At 44.6% G+C, this 20,896-nt stretch overlaps 1 protein-coding gene across 1 annotated transcript in view; it reads right to left on the bottom strand.

The window, feature by feature from the left end:
• Nucleotides 1–20,489, bottom strand: part of SPMIP11 (sperm microtubule inner protein 11) — a 29,405-nt gene extending 8,916 nt beyond the window's left edge. Inside the window, exons 1-3 of the mRNA XM_075334400.1 lie at nt 20,377–20,489; nt 19,147–19,254; nt 15,760–15,904 (exon numbers count right to left, since the gene is read on the bottom strand). Coding sequence (XP_075190515.1) covers nt 15,760–15,904; nt 19,147–19,254; nt 20,377–20,455 — 332 coding nt within the window. The 5' untranslated portion in view covers nt 20,456–20,489. The remainder of the gene's footprint in view (nt 1–15,759; nt 15,905–19,146; nt 19,255–20,376) is intronic.
• Between the last annotated feature and the right edge of the window lie 407 nt (nt 20,490–20,896).

Below are 20,896 nucleotides of genomic sequence, written 5' to 3'. Positions count from 1 at the left end.
TATCGGTGGAAGACAGGGTGAGAGTAACCATGTTGGAAGTGAGGGTTATCAATAAAAGGGATAAAGAGCTATATCTGAGGAGAGAGTTGGAAATGCTATCGAATTTTCTGCCACGCCTTTCATGTTGATATTAGAATGGGTTTTCTCTCATCTCAACCGACAGCTCCGTGTATGGCGGTGTAAGAGAGCAGGGAGAGCTAGCCCCGGTACGAGGCAGCAATTCAAGGTATGTTGGGTGTAGCAAGAACCCCCCCCCCCACAACCAATCCATCGGCACCTGCAGCAAAGATGCTAGGTTATGAAGCTTAATATCGGGAAAATGTATCCCCCTGCTCAGCTGTTGGAGCAGTTTATAAGCTATACGGGGTTTTTTACCCTCCCAAATAAACGAGCGATAAAGGTAATTGATTTGCTTCTCCTCCTTGGGAACCAAGTAAATTGGAAGAGCATGAAATAGGTATAGAAGACGTGGAAATTGTCATTTTAATTAAATTAGCTCTACCCAGGTACGATAAGCCAAAGTGTTTCCATTTTACCAGAGTGGATTCTAAATTATCAATATACAGTTTGATATTGGTTTTATATAATCTGGCCGGATGTCTCGTCACGCTCACTCCCAAGTGGTAGCAGCACCCTGTATCGTCTTCTTCACAGCCCGATAATAGATATCTGCCGATGCCTACAGCAGCCCGACTAACTGGCCTAACGACATACAGCACAGCAGCACCACTTCAGAGCTGTGTCCCAGCAGTGCACAGGGGAAAATCGCCAGAAACAGACTCCAGATAGTCTCCCGAAGGTCCCAGGACACAATGTAAATGGAGGGTCTGGGATTTCCAGCGAGGGCCCCTCAGGTTTCCAGGCCTCAGAAGAAGAAAGCTCCCCTCCCACAGTTAGGAACAGGCAGGGGCAGATCTTCACCTTCAGGATAGCTGCCAGCAGTCTCACACTGAGGGTCCAGGAGGTCACACGCCGGCAGGATGTCCGTCCAGAAACTCCCCTTGGCGGGTCGAGCAGACAGGTAGGCAGATGCATCTCTATATCTCGCTGGGATCAGAGAGCCTTGACAGGGTGAGGAAGGCTGGTAGGGTGTACTTGCCGTCAGCTTGCACCAATAACTTCATGTCGCAGGGGGACCAGCAGGCCTCTCTCCCTTAGTATCGTGTGTACCACACACAGAGCCTCCGGGGATGGAAGAAAACCGCTTCTGCGAGGTGGAAGGTTCAGAGGAGCAGACCACCCATTCAGGCACCCAGGTTCCCTGCTGATGGCAGCGATACTCGATGGATTAGGATGCTTGTGCAGGAGCTGATCTAAAAAGCGGCCATGCTAGATGCCCCGCCCCCGGATGTCCCTTCTTTCCACGTTTCTCTGTTTTTGCTTTCCATTTTAAAGCGTTGGAGATCATTTTAGCGGAACAGCCGATCACTGTCTGCACTTATAAGTTTTACCCTATCTAATCAACTTTTTAATCAAAGTATTCTGTTCTTCTGAACAATGTCTCGGACGACCCATATTTCTCAGGCTTTCAAGGAGAAATGCATGTCCAACATATGCTGGCTTCACCCTTAAATAAGGGCCACCTGATTCACACCTGTTTCTTCACATAATGATTGACCTCATTTAACTCCACACTGCTATTATTTTTAACACCCTCCTTTCAATTCATTCTTCAAATACACAGACTCAAAAACCTGCAGATCATGAATGCAGAGTCTGGTGGTTTTCTAAGATTCTACTCCACCAACTGGTAAATTGTTTGACGTGGTAATTATACCACAAAACGTGAATAATCGGGTTAGTCATATTGGACTTCTATTATTTTGAACACTACTGTAAAAGATGGTCTAGGCTATAAGAAGATTGCCACCCTCAAACTGAGCTGCAGCATGGTGCCCAAGACCATACAGCGGTTTACTAAGACAGGTTCCACTTACAGCAGGCCTTGCCATGGTCGACCAAAGAAGCTGAGTGCATTTGCTCAGCCTCATATCCAGAGGTCGTCTTTTCAAAATAGATGTATAAGAGCTGAAAACCGTGAGAAAGAAACCCTTAAAATTTTCAAATTTTATTATTAAAGATTAAAAAACGTATCCCAAAAGACAATACACACATATGTATAATACACAGATCAGTGCCGCAGTGCCGCATGGGAGTGGGCAAGCACCCTGTCACTCCTCCCTACCTGTCCTGCGGAGGTCGGCACCCTAAATGGCGCCCCCGCTCACCGTCCGCTCGCCCTCCTCTCCCTGCACTAGAATAAAAGTGCAACTAGTCTGGGAGTATGGGAGTGCTCAGGATGGATATTGCTGCACTGCCAAAAAATTACCAAAAGGTGCAAATGCTTAAAATATTGGGGATAACCCTATTGACATATGGCACACATATGGGTGTGACTCTACAGACTATCAAAAAACAAAAAACAACTGGCTATAAGAGGTACAAAGTTAAGTACAAGACACCTCAAAAGGCAATCCTTCATAAGACATAGTGTGGCTGTATTGGTATAACACTCAGAGAGCCCTCTGCACAAATACCTATTGTCCTACACACTCAATCATGGCACATAAATGGACTCATATTTGTAGTGCTAATTAATTGATCACCAGAAAACACTGTGAGCGGGCCGATACCCGTATGTCACCAACTACACAGTTGGCTCCCCCGTCAGCACACACATCTATAGTCTATGGGCAAAGCCAGATGACAGTCTCGTGGATCAAAATTCCACTTCAGATGTTTCACTGTAGAGCATGTAACGATAATGTACTCATACACTTAGCTTATAATGAAGATATGGACTAATCGCCAGATCACCAGCAGTCCTTCAGTGAAATCACCGGGAGTCTCAATGCAGGCACAGTATTGGAAACCGCTTGCTCGACGCGTTTCCCCCTGGCATACAGTCCCGCCAGGGTTCTTCAGGAGCTCCCACAATCGGGCGCAGCAAAGACGGCCACAATCTGCCGCTCTGCCTCGGTCCTAATCCCCGCCTCCGCACGTGGGGACAGAGCGCTCTTTAAAAATGGCGCCTAGCGACGTCACCGGAAATGGCGTCTGTTAAACCGGAAGTGACGCTCACGTGGACCGCATCATGCGTTCCACCGCGGCTCGTCAGTACATCAAGGGACGTCGCTCAATGTGACGTCATCTCACAGGTACATGATCGTGGAACGCAAATATGCGCTCCACAGACATAATTCACACATTGAAAACGGCGTAGATGATAGAACCGGCGTGCAAATGTACCGTCCCCTATTCACTCCGCTATATATGTTCGCCATGGCAACCCAATATAAGCCCTTAATTGTGACAAGGATGACTAATAAATCGTACGCTTTCTGCGCTCGGCAGTATCACTTAATGGGCTTATTATGGCTCAGGAGGGAGATGATAAGTACAGTCCTCCTTACCTAAGCTAGCCAATTCAAAAAAGAAAAACGCCCTATAGAGATACATTATAATTACATTTACAAGAGGGATATCAAGAGAATAAAATTGTGGACCAATATGCCCACAAATATACACTTCAAGCAACCAAGGACATTAGGTCCAAGATCAAAAGGCAAACCCCGTAGTCAAAAAACAGACCTATACAGGATGGCTGTATATATATGTAGATGAGTTCCCACATATCTAGTGGGATTAATACCCCTAATATACCGAATGCCTATAGGAAGTCAAATAAAGCTAGAGAAGGTTAGTTGTTCATTTAAACCGCCCGGGTTGGTCGACTCCAACCAGAAAATCCAACGTGTCTCCCTTTGAAGCAGTTTTCTGTCCCAATCTCCCATACGAATTGATGGGGGAATTACTTCAATTGTCCTAAACGAGAAAGACCCCAGATCGCCCTTATGATGCATATTAATATGCCGGGCTAAGGGTGTGTCCCATTTGTTTCTCACATCACCCAGATGTTCTCCAATCCGTATTTTCAATTGTCTCCTGGTCTTCCCCACATAATCTTTCGGACATGTACATGTACAGAGGTAGATGACTCCCTCTGTTTTGCAATTCGCAAAATTGCGATTCTTATAAGATCGTCCAGTAACTGCACTACAGAACTCTTTGGATTGAACAACATGTTTACAATATACACAAGACCCACATCTGAACGTCCCCACATCTCTCCTGTCCAGCCACGTGCCACTTCTCTTAGGGGGGACATATAGGCTGTGGACCACCTCATCCTTTATTGTCTTTCCTCTCTTGAAAGTTACCGAGGGGTATGCCGTTATGTTTCCACAAATGTCAGGATCACTTTTTAGGATGCCCCAATGTCTCCTTAAAATGGACATCACCTTTAGATGTTGATCATCATACATCCCAATAAGCCGTGTGATCTGACCATCATCATTTCTGGGGGAGGTGGCCAACAGGTCCCTTCGATCACTCTCAAAAGCATTTTTATATGCCTTATCAATGATGTTTGAAGGGTAACCCCTTTCCCTGAATCTCCTTTTGAAGTGGATAGATTGCCTCTCAAATTCCGGGACCGATGAGCAATTCCTTCTCAATCTCAGGAACTGGCCCTTCGGAATCCCTGCTTTCAAACTGACCGGGTGATGACTTTCCCAATTCAACAAACTATTCGTGGCATTTGGTTTTCTGAAGATAGAGGTACTCAGGGTACCATCTTGTTCTTTCGTTATCAAGACATCCAAGAAGGGGAGTTTATCGCCCCCAATCTCAAACGTAAACCTCAGCCCCAGATTATTGACGTTCAACTGGTTAACAAATTTGAGAGGCAATCTATCCACCTCAAAAGGAGATTCAGGGAAAGGGGTTACCCTTCAAACATCATTGATAAGGCATATAAAAATGCTTTTGAGAGTGATCAAAGGGACCTGTTGGCCACCTCCCCCAGAAATGATGATGGTCAGATCACACGGCTTATTGGGATGTATGATGATCAACATCTAAAGGTGATGTCCATTTTAAGGAGACATTGGGGCATCCTAAAAAGTGATCCTGACATTTGTGGAAACATAACGGCATACCCCTCGGTAACTTTCAAGAGAGGAAAGACAATAAAGGATGAGGTGGTCCACAGCCTATATGTCCCCCCTAAGAGAAGTGGCACGTGGCTGGACAGGAGAGATGTGGGGACGTTCAGATGTGGGTCTTGTGTATATTGTAAACATGTTGTTCAATCCAAAGAGTTCTGTAGTGCAGTTACTGGACGATCTTATAAGAATCGCAATTTTGCGAATTGCAAAACAGAGGGAGTCATCTACCTCTGTACATGTACATGTCCGAAAGATTGTGGGGAAGACCAGGAGACAATTGAAAATACGGATTGGAGAACATCTGGGTGATGTGAGAAACAAACGGGACACACCCTTAGCCCGGCATATTAATATGTATCATAAGGGCGATCTGGGGTCTTTCTCGTTTAGGACAATTGAAGTAATTCCCCCATCAATTCGTATGGGAGATTGGGACAGAAAACTGCTTCAAAGGGAGACACGTTGGATTTTCTGGTTGGAGTCGACCAACCCGGGCGGTTTAAATGAACAACTAACCTTCTCTAGCTTTATTTGACTTCCTATAGGCATTCGGTATATTAGGGGTATTAATCCCACTCTAGATATGTGGGAACTCTGTGAAGATGTAATTTACCCTCTCACTGTATATGCTGTGATACTATGTCATGATATGTATATTTTCCTGGTTGTATTAGTTGTAATTCATGTATTTCCTTGGGGGAGGTGTATCTTGCTGTACAGATTCCTATTTCAAGCTGGGTTCATTGTCTTATTTGAACTACTTCTGTGTACATTTCTATTGTTGTAGGTAATCACCCCCTAAAATGCAAGGTTGTATCCTCTTGAGGCACTTCCATCCCTGGGAGTAGGGGGAGGTGGGCCTAGAGTCCAACTAGTGTAAACTCTGCTTACCTTGGAGATTCAGTCAGTCTGTGTGAAACTTGAAGAAAGAAGATTGATCCTCTGGGAGGGAATAGCAGAGGCTGCATCCTATAGCCGGTGTATGGACAGTTACAGACTGGAGATCAGTGGCCCGTGGGATTGTGTGGAACTCTTTGGACTACTGTAAGGACGATTACTTTGTTATCCGGTCCGAGGATTGTCGGGAAGGGCCCCCGAATCTGTTTTACGTGGACTTATCGTGTGCTGTTCCAGTGTTCTTGTGAATAAACCTGTTGGATCGTCCCTCGGCCTCGTCCATCCTTTGCTCTGTTGAACACCCCCGTCACAAACTCATCTACATATATATACAGCCATCCTGTATAGGTCTGTTTTTTAACTACGGGGTTTGCCTTTTGATCTTGGACCTAATGTCCTTGGTTGCTTGAAGTGTATATTTGTGGGCATATTGGTCCACAATTTTATTCTCTTGATATCCCTCTTGTAAATGTAATTATAATGTATCTCTATAGGGCGTTTTTCTTTTTTGAATTGGCTAGCTTAGGTAAGGAGGACTGTACTTATCATCTCCCTCCTGAGCCATAATAAGCCCATTAAGTGATATTGCCGAGCGCAGAAAGCGTACGATTTATTAGTCATCCTTGTCACAATTAAGGGCTTATATTGGGTTGCCATGGCGAACATATATAGCGGAGTGAATAGGGGACGGTACATTTGCACGCCGGTTCTATCATCTACGCCGTTTTCAATGTGTGAATTATGTCTGTGGAGCGCATATTTGCGTTCCACGATCATGTACCTGTGAGATGACGTCACATTGAGCGACGTCCCTTGATGTACTGACGAGCCGCGGTGGAACGCATGATGCGGTCCACGTGAGCGTCACTTCCGGTTTAACAGACGCCATTTCCGGTGACGTCGCTAGGCGCCATTTTTAAAGAGCGCTCTGTCCCCACGTGCGGAGGCGGGGATTAGGACCGAGGCAGAGCGGCAGATTGTGGCCGTCTTTGCTGCGCCCGATTGTGGGAGCTCCTGAAGAACCCTGGCGGGACTGTATGCCAGGGGGAAACGCGTCGAGCAAGCGGTTTCCAATACTGTGCCTGCATTGAGACTCCCGGTGATTTCACTGAAGGACTGCTGGTGATCTGGCGATTAGTCCATATCTTCATTATAAGCTAAGTGTATGAGTACATTATCGTTACATGCTCTACAGTGAAACATCTGAAGTGGAATTTTGATCCACGAGACTGTCATCTGGCTTTGCCCATAGACTATAGATGTGTGTGCTGACGGGGGAGCCAACTGTGTAGTTGGTGACATACGGGTATCGGCCCGCTCACAGTGTTTTCTGGTGATCAATTAATTAGCACTACAAATATGAGTCCATTTATGTGCCATGATTGAGTGTGTAGGACAATAGGTATTTGTGCAGAGGGCTCTCTGAGTGTTATACCAATACAGCCACACTATGTCTTATGAAGGATTGCCTTTTGAGGTGTCTTGTACTTAACTTTGTACCTCTTATAGCCAGTTGTTTTTTGTTTTTTGATAGTTAGTCTGTAGAGTCACACCCATATGTGTGCCATATGTCAATAGGGTTATCCCCAATATTTTAAGCATTTGCACCTTTTGGTAATTTTTTGGCACTGCAGCAATATCCATCCTGAGCACTCCCATACTCCCAGACTAGTTGCACTTTTATTCTAGTGCAGGGAGAGGAGGGCGAGCGGACGGTGAGCGGGGGCGCCATTTAGGGTGCCGACCTCCGCAGGACAGGTAGGGAGGAGTGACAGGGTGCTTGCCCACTCCCATGCGGCACTGCGGCACTGATCTGTGTATTATACATATGTGTGTATTGTCTTTTGGGATACGTTTTTTAATCTTTAATAATAAAATTTGAAAATTTTAAGGGTTTCTTTCTCACGGTTTTCAATATATGATCCCTTAATAATCATCTATAACGGTTTTTTCTATGTATAAGAGCTGCCAACATTGGTGCAAAGGTTTAGTGTGGGGGGGGGGGGTGTCAGCCTGTCAGTGATCAGACCATATGCTGCTAACTGCAACAAATTGGTCTGCATGGCTGTCGTCCCATAAGGAAGCCTCTTCTAAAAGATGATGCACGGGTAGGCCCGCAAACAATTTGCTGAAGACAAGCAGACTAAGAACATGTATAACTGTAACCAAGTCCTGTGGTCTGATGAGACCAAAATAAACTTGTTTGGTTCAGATGGTGAAGAGCATGTGTAGTAGCAAATAGTTGGGGAGTACAGAGACAAGTGTTGCTTGCCTACAGTCAAGCATGCTGGTGGGAGTGTCATAATTTGGGACTGCAAGAGTGCTGTGGGGAGCAACAGTTCATTGAAGAAACTGTCAATGCCAATGTGTAATGTGACATACTGAAGCAGAGCATGATCCTCCCTCTTTGGATAATGACCCCAAATACACTTTCAAGACAACCTATGCCTTGCTAAAGAAACGGAGGGTAAAGGTGCTGGACTGACCAAGCATGTCTCCAGACCTAAAACTTATTGAAAATCTGTGGGGCATCCTCAAAGGGAAGGTGGTGGAGCGCAAGGTCTCTAACATCCACCAGCTCTGTAATGCCATGGAGGAGTGGAAGATGATTGCAGTGGCTCTTGAGAAGCTCTGATCAACTCCATGCCCAAGAGAGGTGCGGCAGTGCTTGAAAGTAATAAAATATCAACACTTTGGGAACAATTCGGCCATTTTCACTTAGGGGTATACTCTCTTGTTGCCAGCGGATAAGACATTAATGGCTGTGTTGAGTTATTTAGAGGGCACACCACTGTTATACAAGCTGCACACTGACTACTTTGATACAATGTAAAGCGTCAAACATTCAGTATTATCCCAAGACAAGATATAATTAAATATTTACAGAATTCTAAGGTGTGTACTCACTTTTGTGATATACTGCATGAGCCTGTCAAGTTGGGGTCAGCAGAGTTGCGCGCAGTCTGTGTATCACAGTCCGGAATAAGGCAGGCAGATTTATATCCATTGGTTCCAGTATTTGTCAGACCAATTATGAGAATTATGTTCTGAATAGTAGTGGAGGGACTATGTGAATTGAATTTGATTAGGGAGTGTGATAGGCCACCCTAAAAATGTGTTTTTAGGGAGCGTCTGAAGCTGAGCAAGTTGTGGTTCATTCTAGTTTCTTGGCGTAGAGCATTCCAGAGGATTGGTGCAGCTCGGGAGCAGTCTTGAAGCCGGAAGTGCAAGGTTTGGATTAGCGATTTGTATATAGGAGGTGAAGGAAAGATCGGTGTCAAGTATAATACCCAGACAGCGAGCCTGCTGTGTTCTGGGTTAGAATTATCATTGTGCAACACACAGAGAGAGATATGAGGTTTAGAAAGGTTAGAAGACTGAGGGAGTAGAAGTTCAGTTTTGGAAAGGTTAAGTTTCAGATACAGAGCAGATGTGATGTTGGAAACTGCAGCCAGTCAGTCACTGGTGTCCTGTAGTGCAGCAGGAGTGAGGTCAGGGGATGAGGTGTATAATTGTGTCATCAGCATAAAGCTAGTACTGAAAGCCAAATTTGCTGATGGTCTGTCCAATTGGGGCAGTGCAGAGAGAGTAAAGAAGTGGGTCAAAGACTGAACCTTGAGGGACCCTGACGGTGAGAAGAGGAGAAGATGTGGAGCTAACAAATGATACGCTGAACGAGCGGTAAGAGAGATAGGAAGAAAACCAGGAGAGCACAGTGGTCTTAAGACTAATTGAATGAAGCATAGAGAGAAGGAGATGGTGATCAACAGTGTTGAAGGCTGCAGAGAGGTCAAGAAGAATAAGCAGGGAGTAGTCACTATTACCTTTTGCTATCAAAAGGTCATTGGTCACTTTCCTGAGGGCAATTTCTGTGGAGTGTAAGGGGCGGAAGCCTAATTGTAAAGGAACTAGAAGAGTGAGTGAAGAGGTAACAGGTGAGGAGGGAGTAGACCAGACACTCCAAGAGTTTGGAGATGAAAGGGAGATTATTTGTGCAGGATGGATCAAGAGAAGGGTTTTTTTTTAATAGAGTAATGATAGTGTTTGAAGGAGGAGGGGAAGATACCAGAAGAGAGCGACAGTTTGAAGATTTTAGTTAGGTGAGTAGTGACGATGGGAGAGAGAGCCTAGAGTAGGTGTGAGGGAAAGGGGTCAGTAGTGCAAGTGGTAGCACGAGAAGAGGAAAGGAGCCTGGAGACTTCTTCCTCTGTGACTGGGTCAAATGTGGAAAGTGAGCCGGACAGGATGTGGGGAGGGATGGGAATCATGGTGAACTGGAGCTGATCTCCCGGCGGATGTTTTCTATTTTCTCTGTGAAACAGGAGGCCAGATCATCAGCATGAAGGTCTGTGATAGGGGTCTGTACTTTGGGATGGAGGGGGGAATGAAAGGTGTCAAAGAGCTTTTTTGGATTGTTGGAAAGTGAGGAGATCAGGGTGGTGAAGTAGGTCTGTTTGGCAATGTGAAGGGCAGAGTTGTAGGTTCTTAAAATGAATTTGTAGTAAAGTTATCGTGCGAGTTTTCCTCCAGAGGCGTTCGGCACTTCTAGAGCTGGAGAAATCGAGTTTGCAATGTGAGCCAGGGCTGTTTTACTTTGTGTTTTGGGGTTCTGAGGGTGAAGGGTGCTACTTGGTCTAGGGTACTTGTGAGTGTGTCATTAGAGTGGTTTACAGCCAGATCAGGACAGGAAAGTGAGGAGATGGGGGACAGTGATGAGTATAGAGAGTCTGTAAGTGTCTGAGAGTCAATGGCCTGTAGATTTTAGAATGTGTGATAGGTGGGAGTGTGCTGGGTTGGGCGAAGATTTGTGAGCTTGAAGGAGAGGATGTTGTGGTCAGAGAGGGGAAGAGGCATGTTATCAAAGGGAGAGATTGAGCAGAGGCGGACGAAGACCAGGTCAAGGGTGTTACCGTCTTTGTGTCTCAGAGGATGAGAGCTATGAGAGGCCACAGGAGGTAGTTAAAGAAAGAAGCTGGAATGCAGATGGAGAGGTGGGGTTGTTCATGTGGACACTAAAGTCTCCTAGGATAAGGGTTGTTAATTCTAAGGACATGAAGTGCGGCAGCCAGGCCTAAAAGTGATCAAGAAACTGGGTGGGTAAGCCTGGGGGACAGTATATGACCGCTACTCTGAGGGAGCAGGGATGGAAGAGCCTGATGGTGTGGACCATGAAGTCTAATTAAGGGGTCGCCAAAACCCGCAGCTTTTCGACTGCCAAGAGATAAGGTTTTGCTGCAGAATAAATGCAGCAAAAACGCACCATATGAACATATCCTTAGGGTATTTTTGACAGGAAAGCAAGAAAATCCAGCTCTTCAGGTAAAGACTTCAGGTTTATTTTAACATGCAGGCAAGACAAATCGCATGACCAGCGCTACGCGTTTCAGGTGAAGAAAATCACCTTCAATCATGATTTTTTTCACCTTTACCTGCAGAGCTGTATTTTCTTGTTTTCCTGAATGATTTGGGTTGTGGCAGTGCCTGTCCATGCTCCAGGGAAGACCCTAAAAGGAGTAGGTGCACACACGGTGAGCTGAATATTATATACGTTACAGTTCAAAAGTTTAGGATCACTTAGATATTTCCTTTTTTTTTTTTTTTTTTTTTTTTTTTTTAAAGAAAAGCACATTTTTTTTTTTTCAATAAAGCGAACATTAAATTAAATAGAAATACACTCTATACATTGTTAATGTGGTAAACGACTATTCTAGCTGCAAATGTCTAGTTTTTAATGCAATATCTACATAGGTGTGTAGAGGCCCATTTCCAACAACCACCACTCCAGTGTTCTAATGGTATTTTGCGTTTGCTGTGTTAGAAGGCTAATGGATGTTTAGAAATCCCTTGTGCAAGTATGTTAGCACAGCTGAAAACAGTTTTGCTGATTAGAGAAGCATAAAACTGACCTTCCTTTGAGCTAGTTGAGAATCTGGAGCATTACATTTGTTGGTTCCTTTAAACTCTCAAAATGGCCAGAAAAAGAGAATTTTCATGTGACACTCAACAGTCTATTCTTGTTCTTAGAAATGAAGGATATTCCATGAGCGAAATTGCCAAGAAACTGAAGATTTCCTACAACTGTGTGTACTACTCCCTTCAGAGGAGAGAACAAACAGGCTCTAATCAGAGTAGAAAGAGAAGAGAAGTGGGGGGCCCCGCTGCACAACTGATCAACAAGACAAATACATTAAAGTCTCTAGTTTGAGAAATCGATGCCTCACAGGTCCTCAACTGGCATCTTCATTATATAGTACCAGCAAAACGCTAGTATCAATGTCTACAGTGAAGAGGCGACTCTGGGATGCTGGCCTTCAGGGCAGAGTGGCAAAGAAAAAGCCGTATCCAAGACTGGCTAATAAAAGGAAAAGATTAATATGGGCAAAAGAACACAGACATTGGACAGAGGAAGATTGGAAAAAAGTGTTATGGACAGATGAATCGAAGTTTGACGTGTTTGGATCACACAGAAGAACATTTGTGAGACGCACAACTGAAAAGAAGCTGGAAGAGTGCCTGACGCCATCTGTCAAGCATGGTGGGGGTAATGTGATGGTCTGGGGTTGCTTTAGTGATGGTAAAGTGGGAGATTTGTACAAGGTAAAAGGGATTTTTGAATAAGAAAGGCTATCACTCCATTTTGCAATGCCATGTCATACCCTGAGGACAGCACCTGATTGGAGCCAATTTCATCCTACAACAGGACAATGGCCCAAAGCACACCTCCAAATTATGCATGAACTATTTAGGGAAGAAGCAGGCAGCTGGTATTCTATCTGTAATGGAGTGGCCAGCCCAGTCACCAGATCTCAACCCTAATGAGCTGTTGTGGGAGCAGCTTGACCGTATGGTGCGCAAAAAGTGCCCATCAAGCCAATCCAACTTGTGGGAGGGTCTTCTGGAAGCATGGCGTGAAATATCTCTAGATTACCTCTGCAAATTAACAGCTAGAATGCCAAAGGTCTGCAAAGCTGGAATTGCTGCAAAGGAGCATTCTGTGACGAAAGCAAAGTTTGAAGGACAAAATTATTATTTCAAGTAAAAATCATTATTTCTAACCTAGTCAATGTCTGTACTATATTTTCTATTCATTATGCAACTCATTAGATAAATAAAAGTATGATTTTTTCAAGGAAAAGCAAAAATTGTCTGGGTGACCCCCAAACGTTTGAACTGTAGTGTACATGTATTTTTGACAATCAAATTTTCTAAACTAGCTAACCCATCCAACTATTTCTCTGTTTCAGCCAATATTAAAGCTTTGCTTTTTCTGGCACCAAAAGCTCTTAGGGGTACTTTACACACTGCGACATCGCTGCCGATATATCGTCGGGGTCACGTCGTTAGTGCCGCACATCCGGCGCCGGTAGCGACATCGCAGCATGTAACACAAATAAGCGACGTTTAACAAGCGCAAAAATGTGCAAAATCGTTGCTCGTTGACACGTCGTTCATTTCCATAATATCGTTGCTGCTGCAGGTACGATGTTTGTCGTTCCTGCGACAGCACACATCGCTATGTGTGACGCCGCTGGAATGACAGACATCTCCTTGCCTCCGTCCACCGGAAAAGAAGGAAGGAAGGAGGTGGGCGGCATGTTCCGGCCGCTCATCTCCTCCCCTCCTTTTCTATTGGGCGGCAGTTCAGTGACGCTGCTGTGACGTCGCCCAGTGACGCTGAACGAACCGCTCCCTTAGAAAGGAGGCGGTTCACCGGTCACAGCGACATCACAGAGCAGGTATGTGCGTGTGACGCTGCCGTAGCGATAATGTTCGCTACGGCAGAGATCACCACATATCGGCCGTGCGACGGGGGCAGGTGCTATCGTGCTCTACATTGCTAGTGATGTTGTAGCGTGTAAAGCCCGCCTTAGAGGGGGGTGCACTGCTCTGATCTGTTACCCATTCAGGCGATAACCGTGCATGGGGGGAGATCTCTAAAACACGTTACAGATATGCTAGTTTTTATACACTCAAAAGAGGCTTTCACAATAAAATGCTTTCTGGACTTGGTAAATTGTTCATTAGTTTGGGGTTGAGGTTGTTTGATGGAAACCATTGCATTTGAATGTTATTCACAGGTCTCCGCACATGGCAGTAACCCACAGAGTTGTTTTATAATTCATGAATATACGAGTTCACTGGGAATGAATTATTCAGAGTTTTGGGCGTCAGATCAGTGGTGGAGCTGAAACCGAGTGGACAGCCGTTAATGAATACATATTCTATAAGGGTGTAGGCACCAGGCAATGTTAACCAGTCATGGCCTGCGTGAATGTGGATAATTGCATTGTATCTGCTTATTAACAGCAGGACATAGCAAATACACTGTAATAAATGAATGTTTACACATACTATGCTGCATTACTTTGTATTCATTATCAACAAATGGGGTTTTTTTTCTACATATGGAATAAGTGAGATTTTATTTTTATAGTGTATTCTGTACTTTGTACTGGTGAATAGTGATGCGTCGTTCATTAACGATCCGAGACTTAGAACCGGCACCGTACTGAGAGCCATTAAATTCACCTAATGTCTCCCACTGGGTGTAGAATTACTGTGGTCAGATGATTAAACTCCGCCCACCCCAACCAAATCCCGCCCACTCAATGTAATTGGCTTATAGTCCCCAAAAAAAGGAATCTGCTATTTACAGGCAGCTGAGGACGGCGCTTATGTATTCAAGTCCCATAGACAAATGGAGCAAACGCAGTCACATGCGACCATTGCCGCTTCATTAAAATGCAACTACAGTCAAGAGGGCTGGGAAAAGGGACCCCAATTCTTATGGCTTGTTGGGTCCCAGTGATCAGATGTTTATCACCATGAAACAAACATTTCTATGAGAGCATTATAAACAGAAGTGTCACAAAAAGGCTGCAAAATATATTGTGATAGTCTAACAACTAAAAGGTTAGTGGTATTAAACCCCAATACACTCAAAATCGCTAAATCATGTCCTGGACTATTCTGGTCCTCCGGCCTTTCATACATCCGCGTTTAAACACATTTGTGAAAAAATGGTCCTGAGATCACCAGCATTTTTACCGTCAGTGTGTCATCCTTGTGCCCATTTTTACCGTCAGTGTCCTCCTTGTGCCTGTTTTTACTGTCAGTGTATCATCCGTGTGCCCATTTCTACCATCAGTGTGTTATCTATGTGCTCGTTTTTACCGTCAGTGTGTCATCCTTGTGCCCATTTTTACCGTCAGTGTGTCATCCTTGTGCCCATTTTTACCGTCAGTGTGTCATCCTTGTGCCCATTTTTACCGTCAGTGTGTCATCCTTGTGCCCATTTTTACAGTCAGTGTGTCATCCTTGTGCCCATTTTTACCGTCAGTCATCCTTGTGCCCATTTTTACCGTCAGTGTGTCATCCTTGTGCCCATTTTTACCGTCAGTGTGTCATCCTTGTGCCCATTTTTACAGTCAGTGTGTCATCCTTGTGCCCATTTTTACCGTCAGTCATTCTTGTGCCCATTTTTACCGTCAGTGTGTCATCCTTGTGCCCATTTTTACCGTCAGTGTCATCCTTGTGCCTGTTTTTACTGTCAGTGTGTCATCTGTGTGCCAATTTCTACCATCAGTGTGTTATCTATGTGCTCGTTTTTACCATCAGTGTGTCATCCGTGTGCCCTTTTTTACCATCGGTGTGTCCACCCGTTTTTACCATCGGTGTGTCATCCATGTGCCTGTTTTTACAGTGTGCCATCCACATGTCCCTTTTTTACGGTCCGTGTCAGCAGTGATTTTCACACAAGTATAAATTAAAAGTTTTCGTTTAAGTGACAGTCTGCATTTCTAGTTATTCCGATTAGAGGACTTTCTCCCACGAGTCACCTTGTCCACCTCACCTTGTCATAGGACTGTTGATCATGGGATATCTGGTACACTGGATCCAGGGATACATATTTTCGGGTTTTTCCTTGGGGTTTTGAGGCAGCCACCAGCCATATTGTTGGCCTGTGGTCAAAGGCATTTTCTGAGTTTGTTTTGGGACTGTAAAAACATAAAAGATGTTTTCTTTATAAACAATAACTCTTTATTTACAAAAGGAGTGATTGTGACTCAAAGTAACAAGTATTGGAGCTAAAGAAAACCTGTCCTCTGACACTACATAATTAAAGTGAACCTGTCAGGTGCAATATCCTAGAACCACGAGCAGTTTTGGGTGCATATTGCTAATCCCTGCCTAACTATTCCTGTATACACTAGCATAGATAAAGAGATCTTTAGAAAGAGTATTTCCAAAGATCTTTTATCTTATGCTAATTAGCGCGGGGACTAGTCCCAAAGGCGTTATATCCCTCGACTAGTCCGTCCTCTTAGCAGTACGCCCACATGGGGGGTAATGAATATGCTATTCAATTCAGCATCACCAGCGATGCCGCGCATACCTGTGTTCGCTGTAACCGCGCTTCTGAATGCCGGCACTTCCAGTCATGCGCAGTAGACCTCTCTGAAGCCGGCACGCGTACACCTGGCTTCATACAGCGCATGTCCAGAAGCGCTGAGCATTCAGAGGCGCGGTCACCGCAAACACAGGCACGCTCGTCACCGCTGGTGATGCTGAATTGAATAGCATGTTAGTACACCCTGTGGGCCACAGTGTTTTGCACCCACTGTGGCTTTTACACCTCTCCAGGTCTCCGTCTAACCATTAGATGACCAGGTGTTGGGCAAAGATGAAAATTAGACTCATCAGAAGATTACCTTACTCCAGTCCTCTATGGTCCAATCCTTATGGTCTTCGGCAAACTTCAGCCTGGCTCTGCTTTGCTTCTCATTGATGAAAGGCTTTTTTCTAGCTTTACATTACTTGAGCCCTGCCTCTAAGAGCCAGTTACGAACTATTCTTGCCGTGCACTTCACCCCAGCTGCCATTTGCCATTCCTTTTGTAGGTCACTTGTCATCCTGCGGTTGCTGAGTGAGATTTGAATAAGATGACGTTCATCCCGGTCAGTGGAGAGTCGCTTTCGCCCTCTGCCGGTCTGTACTCTGGTTGGAATTCAACTGACACTGGAATGGAGTGGCTGTCAGACATGTAGAGAAGCTGATTTTTATAAAAATGTGCAGTGGTCTCTTAATTTTAGCCAGAGCTGAATATGCAGTGAACAAAAAATGCATAGCTGTAATAATAATTTCTGTATGAAATCGGAGACACACAAAGGTACAGTAAAGAAGTCTATGGATGCTATGCTATGGCACTGTACACATAAGAGGTCATACATGACTTCCCACTCTTCCAGTACATTTGGTTCCTAATGAAAAGTGAAGCCATCCCTGACTCCTGGTAGTGCTGGCAAGTCTCAGGGCGCAGTACAAACCTATGTGCACACAAAGCTTTCCTTTATGGAAGCAAACATTAAATATAAATAAAACAGGGATTTCAGAGCACAGACCCATGAAAGAAATATGGCTACAATGACAACTAAAATATGCATTGTATACACTACACACAATGCGTACTACTGATACTAAAGGCAATCTCAGATTACACGCTCTTCTAATATGAGAAGACTGCGCTCTAACCACGCCCTCTGCTGGGCAATGCTGGTATGCTACAAGTTAGGAACGTCATTTTATAAAGTGGTCTTTATCAATGATGCATATGGGGAGATAAGGTATGCACACCAGTGACTATGTAAGGGGAATACATGAAATAGCAGAAACTGCTGTGTGAATACTGACTTGAAAAATCCAATAGCTATATGTAAGAGTGAAAATTGGAATCTGCATTACTGCCATGAACATATGAATCAAGAGAAATTTAGCTACTGAATTGATCAATGCAATAGAGCCCCAACACTACGCCAAAGTATTTCTCTACGTTGGGGTCCCTAGCTTGTGTGTGTCCTCTCATGCAGTTAAAAAACTTACCGTGTACATGAAATAGCAGAAACTGCTGTGTGAATACTGACTTGAAAAATCCAATAGCTATATGCAAGAGTGAAAATGTGAAAAATGGAATCTGCATTACTGCCATGAACATATGAATCAAGAGAAATGTTCTCTTGAAAAAATCAAGAAAAATCTTGATTCATATGTTCATGGCAGTAATGCAGATTCCATATTTTCACTCTTGCATATTGCTATTGGATTTTTCAAGTCAGTATTCACACAGCAGTTTCTGCTATTTCATGTATTCCCCTTACATAGTCACTGGTGTGCATACCTTATCTCCCCATAGTGATTTTTTTTAGGTTTTTGCACCCAGTTCAGACTTAGAATGGTGTTCCAAACGTTATTCCTTATTTGTTAGTAGTTTTTCGTTTGTGAACCCTCCCCACCACACCTATTGCCAACCCATATCATACGCATAAATAGCCTGGGTCTCAGCTTCCCATACACGGTAAGTTTTTTAACTGCATGAGAGGACACACACAAGCTAGGGACCCCAACGTAGAGAAATACTTTGGCGTAGTGTTGGGGCTCTATTGCATTGATCAATTCAGTAGCTAAATTTCTCTTGATTCATATGTTCATGGCAGTAATGCAGATTCCATTTTTCACATTTTCACTCTTGCATATTGCTATTGGATTTTTCAAGTCAGTATTCACACAGCAGTTTCTGCTATTTCATGTATTCCCCTTACATAGTCACTGGTGTGCATACCTTATCTCCCCATAGTGATGTTTTTTTAGGTTTTTGCACCCAGTTCGGACTTAGAATGGTGTTCCAAACGTTATTCCTATTTTTTTATCAATGATGCAGTCATAAAAAAATGGGACAGACAATGGTGCTTGTGACAATACCTGCCTCCAGTCTACATTGGCACATTCAGTATGCCCAGTTTATTTCTGTGGAAGTAAGCAATGCTCAAGAAATCTGCGAGCCACATAAACCCACCCTAATCATAAATTCCACATATACCCACCCTGATCATAAAACTACGTATACCCACCCTGATCATAAAAGCCATGTATACCCACCCTGATCATAAAACTACGTATACCCACCCTGATCATAAAAGCCACATATACCCACCCTGATCATAAAACTACGTATACCCACCCTGATCATAAAAGCCACGTATACACACCCTGATCATAAAATCCACATATACCCACCCTGATCATAAAAGCCACATCTACCCACACTGATCAGATACCTGTGTGGTGTCTAATACCAGCTATATTATGTGTATAGTCTGCATTTGGTTACAATCTTCGGCGGTGGCGTCTGTCTGCCCCATACATATACATTCATTGACCATCCTCGGTTCTTAGCTGCACTTACTTCTTAGGTGTTGGTGACGTCTTACTCGATCTTGGTACTTCCCATAACTAATGTATGGAGAAGTGGGAACGAGCAGCGGAAGCTTGGTTTCATGTTTAATATTCTCTCCTATAAAAGCAATAGTGAGTTATTAATACCTGAGTAGTGTTGGGCCGGATCTACAGATGGACATTTAGTGTCTGATGTCGGGTTTAGCCCTCAGCGATGGATGGGGCAGGTAAAACATTCCCAATGCATCAGATTCCTGCAGTCTCCACTTGTCCTTCATATGCGGTTAGACATGAAGACGGCCCTGGGTACCTCACATGGGGGCGTAAGGATTATTATTATTATTATTATTATTTTATTTATTTATAGAGCACCATTAATTCCATGGGGGCGTAAGGATGACCACAAGTGTCATAACCATTTTTTTTTTTTATTTTTAAAACCCAAAATGACTTGGATCCAAGTGACAATCCCAATGAGTGGATCTGCACACGGCATCTTCGTACTGAGTTTTCCAGGCGGAAGACGCTTCTGGACATCCTGGTGATTTTAGTCCAGATTTTTTTTTTTTTTCGTTTTGCATCTTTTAGTGCTCGCTTCCTTGTTTTGCTTTTTTTTTTATTATATATGTTTTTCCATTATTATCCCCCCCTTCCCCCCCACCATTCAACAATGAAGAAGCTGCTAGTGGCTTCTGAAGCAGAATGGCTGGGAAAATGTTTCTAAAGATGTGGCGCCTCTGGTCTCCTCATTGTATTGTGGAGCACAGAGCGTCTTCTGAGGAGCGGATGCCTGGAGGATGGCGGCGGTTCGTCGTCTCTTCGCTGCTCCGTGTCTTTTGGGAAAATCCCGGCCATGTTCAGGCGGTTCCTATATCCATATGGCCGCTCACTCTTCTGAGCGCAGTTTCAGGCCGTTTTGTGGGGCGGATTCACCTGTACAAGGCGTCGTACGTGCAGACCCCAGCACACACACAATGCACCACGTCTTTCCGTAAGATCGCATTCACACACTGCGGATTTGTCACGGTCACAAAAAGTTGCTATACTGTAAAAGGTCTCTTCAGGATACTCTAGCCCTGAGTGGAAGCTGCAGTGTGAACAGGACCATATAATGCCGCATATCTCTGGGATCATGGTGGGAGCCCTCTGGAGGCGACACAGGGGCAGCACAAGAGGAAATCCACAATGTCGGCTCCGTCCAGTGACGCTATGGAGGGGTATAGGGCAGACGAGGCCTCACCTGCGGATTCACCTTCCAGCACCCGAGCGGCCCGGAGCGGCGCCTGATAGCCGAGGCCTGTGATCCCCATGAAAGCCATGAGCCGACCACGGAGAGCGCCTCTGGTTACTATGGTGAGCGCAAACACGAGGAGCCGTAACCAAGGAGACGGCAGCGGGGACGCGCGGCGCAGGCTGAGGCGCCCCAGCTGATAACGGGCTGCACTGTGACGTCACACCCGACTGCGGGAACACGGGAGAAAGGCACGGACCCCGCCAATGGGTCAGAACGTCATTAACCCCATAACGCCCTGCGATTTTTTTTTAATTTTTGCAATGTCCTGTTTCCCTCCCCTTCTTTGCAGCCATAACTTGCTAATTTTCCTTTTTCTGCAGGAGGAGTTGTAGTTGTGAGTGACGCCGGCATGTCCCCATATAATGTGCTGATAAACAGTGGAAAAAAATCCCACAAGGGCAAAATGGTGGAAAACATGCAATTCTGCCATATATTTCAAGGTTTGCTTTTTATTAAAAATATCCTG

Source organism: Anomaloglossus baeobatrachus, chromosome 2, assembly GCF_048569485.1.
Source record: "Anomaloglossus baeobatrachus isolate aAnoBae1 chromosome 2, aAnoBae1.hap1, whole genome shotgun sequence".
NCBI classification, from domain to species: domain Eukaryota; kingdom Metazoa; phylum Chordata; class Amphibia; order Anura; family Aromobatidae; genus Anomaloglossus; species Anomaloglossus baeobatrachus.
This window is presented reverse-complemented; position numbering and strand designations above follow the sequence as displayed.